Consider the following 3,079-nt stretch of genomic DNA (forward strand, 5'->3'; position numbering starts at 1 on the left):
CCCCCCTACTCCATCGACACAATTTTGATCAATTTGGAGGCGGGCTTCAGACCTTGTCTCCCAGGGCCAACTCAGGCTAATTGTAGAGGGATGCAACAGCTTAGCAAAAAGGCCGAGATACTCGATAGAAATGTTTACTTCACTCAGGAATTAACTCGATTATAATCTGTTTTCTCTTGAGTACCTATGACTACGAGAACAAGAACATGCTTTCAGAAAAAGAACTTGTTTTCTTTGTTTATTCTAGGAGTACAAGAACTTGCTTTCTCTTCAGTACTTTTGGGACAATAACTTGCTTTTCTCTTCATTACTTTTGGGACAATAACTTGTTTTCTCTTCAGAAGCCTACCTATGAGACCAATAACTTGTTTTGCCATCAGTATCTATGAGACCAATAACTTGTTTTGCCATCAGTATCTATGAGACCAATAACTTGTTTTCTTTTCATCAGTACTCATGAGAACAATAACTTGTTTTCTCTTCATCAGCACCTATGAGACCAATAACTTGTTTTGCCATCAGTACCTATGAGACCAATAACTTGTTTTCTCTTCATCAGTACCTATGAGAACAATAACTCGCTTTCTCTCCAGTTCCCCGAGCCAGAGGCCGAGAGTTACAAGCCGTGGTTCGTTAACTTGTGAAGGGCCACACAACCACCGACAGAACTGACCCTAAGGCAAGGAATCTTTGCCCATGGAATGGAGGTTATACAATAAAATGGAGACTGCACCGGCCGCACTAAAGGGAATCTGTCAGTCTGTGTGTCTGTCTGCCTCTCTCATGCTCAAAACGAACATAAGTTAGTAGTGGTAGAGAATCTTTGGTTGCGCTATGTTCTAAGATCTTTGTCCCAAGGACACCCTACGGACTACAGTTGCGGATCAAGGAAAGAAAGTCACATGATAAGCTTTGAGATTTTAAGAACAGAGTAATCCTCAGTTGATGGGCAAACCCGAGGATACTGGTACTGATGCCTTGGGCAAACCACGTAGGTGGGCGGAAAGGGGTGGGTGAGGAAGGGGGTTGAGGGAAGGGGGGTGTTCTGACATTGAGAAATGCTTCCTGTGCGACTAGGCGTATTTTCCTAGTCAAGGAAGCAAACACCGGGGTGGGGAGAGCGAGGGGCAATTCAGCGTCTGTGTGTAGCTGTGACTGTTTGGTGCTTCGATGTCACACGCAGGAGATCAGAGAGATCGACTCCCGAGTGGGAAAATTTTGTTTGTATCGAGTGTCTCAATTTTTCTGTGGGGATGTTGTATCTCTCTCACTCTCAGCCCAGGTTGGTCCCGAGGGCAGGTTTGGAAGTCTGCCTCCTAAATGATCTACTAAATTGTGTGTCTGAGTGTCTTTGTACGGGCATGTGCACATGTGAGTGGTGTGCTTGGTACGTAGGCTATGTGTCTTGTTATTCAGATGATGGGAACCAGGTGCTCCTGTGGTGTTTCTATTAGTAGAAAACGAAATAAACAGAAAACATAATCTTATATCGGTATTGTACATATTTGAAAGCTTCATTTCCATTTGTGGATGTGCACAACTTGCTTGTTTCTCTCCTGGCTTCAGCTTTTTTAATTTTGTGAAGCGTCATGTCATACGAGTGCTGCCCTCTGTGACTGTTCTCTCTCTCTCTCTCTCTCTCTCTCTATTTCTCTCTCTCTCTCTTCAACGTTTATGGCACTTGCAATACAGTGAAGTCAGATGATTGCCGAAGATTAGAGGTGTTACTAGAGAGTAACAAATACAAAAAAAAGAAGGAGCAGAGATAAGGACGATAGATGTTTGATACGAAAGTAGGAGGAGAGATAAGGAGGAAAGATGTTTGATAGGAACAAAGGAGGAGAGATAAGGAGGATAGATGTTTGATACAAGAGAAGGAGCAAAGAATAACAGGGCACCTGCCAACCACCCACATTGCTGCTCTTCAACTGGGCCTCCACTTTATGGTCTACAGCATAAACACTAAATCTACCTAGACGCTTTAGACCATTCCCAAAGGGGGAATATTAACATGTTCTTTTGCATAGTAGAATTGTAAATGGGCTGATCTATCAATGTCATGCTCATACTGTGCCGGAACAACATAAGGGGAACTGCTGCTTTTTCTTTCCTCATCCTGACTATTACTATTGTCATTTTTCCTCTACTTCTTCTATTGTATGTTTGTCACTCTCTTGTGGTATGCTATTTCCGGGGTCCCTTCACAGTTCAAGCAGACTTTGTGCTGTTGAGGCTAGAGAGGTGAGCAGAGTAAGCCTGATTCCCTGTTTGGACTTCTCTGTTGACATTCACCCCTTGGCGCTCATATGACTGTAAGCAGTTGTGAGCGCCGTAAAACCTGTAAAAACTTTACTAACACTAAAAAAACTACCTGGACAACACAATGAGAGACCACGGTGAGGAACCTTCAAGACACTTGTGGTTCATATTCAAACATGGAATTTATTGGACTTTCTGGATCTCTACATTATATCTCACATTATTGCAGGTGCGAACATCTTGTGGCATCTCAACAACTGACGCAGAAAGCCAATTAAAAAAACCCCAACATAATATAATGTATATACAGACAAAAATACAATATCATACCTGTGGTATTTAGAAAAATTAAGCAAACATTACAGGTATTAACGGACACCATTACGTAAGTATAATCACACAGTACACGGCAGAAATATATTTATACTTGTACACACACACACACACTTTATATTTATATATATGTGTGTGTACAGGAATAAATATATTTTATTTATACACATATATATAATATACAGTCAAACCTGCTCAAATGGCCAACTGCCCTAGACAATCACATGTATAAACTGACCACTTCCCCATTGTGTTTTTTCTCTACAACAACACTGCCCACAACATCCACCTGTACTGGACACCCTTCTCTTCAACAACAGGTGGCCACATTGGACAATTTTGACAGTATACGATATATATATTATATTATATAATACATATCATATCAGCACATTACATGGCAAAAGGCATACGTGCACATTGACAATATAAATTACAGGAGCAATATCGTGTACTCAGGCCGCAACAAGTAAAAAAAAAAAAAAAA

The 3,079-nt window shown here is 41.2% G+C and overlaps 1 protein-coding gene across 1 annotated transcript in view; it reads left to right on the plus strand.

Annotated features, from left to right (window-relative positions):
- LOC101852018 (xanthine dehydrogenase/oxidase) overlaps nt 1-1,504 on the plus strand; it is a gene marked incomplete at its 5' end in the record, with an annotated part of 42,637 nt that extends 41,133 nt beyond the window's left edge. Inside the window, 1 exon segment of the mRNA XM_013082103.2 lies at nt 594-1,504. Coding sequence (XP_012937557.1) covers nt 594-644 — 51 coding nt within the window.
- Between the last annotated feature and the right edge of the window lie 1,575 nt (nt 1,505-3,079).

Source organism: Aplysia californica, unplaced genomic scaffold (genome assembly GCF_000002075.1).
Source record: "Aplysia californica isolate F4 #8 unplaced genomic scaffold, AplCal3.0 scaffold00159, whole genome shotgun sequence".
Classification (NCBI taxonomy): Eukaryota; Metazoa; Mollusca; class Gastropoda; order Aplysiida; family Aplysiidae; genus Aplysia; species Aplysia californica.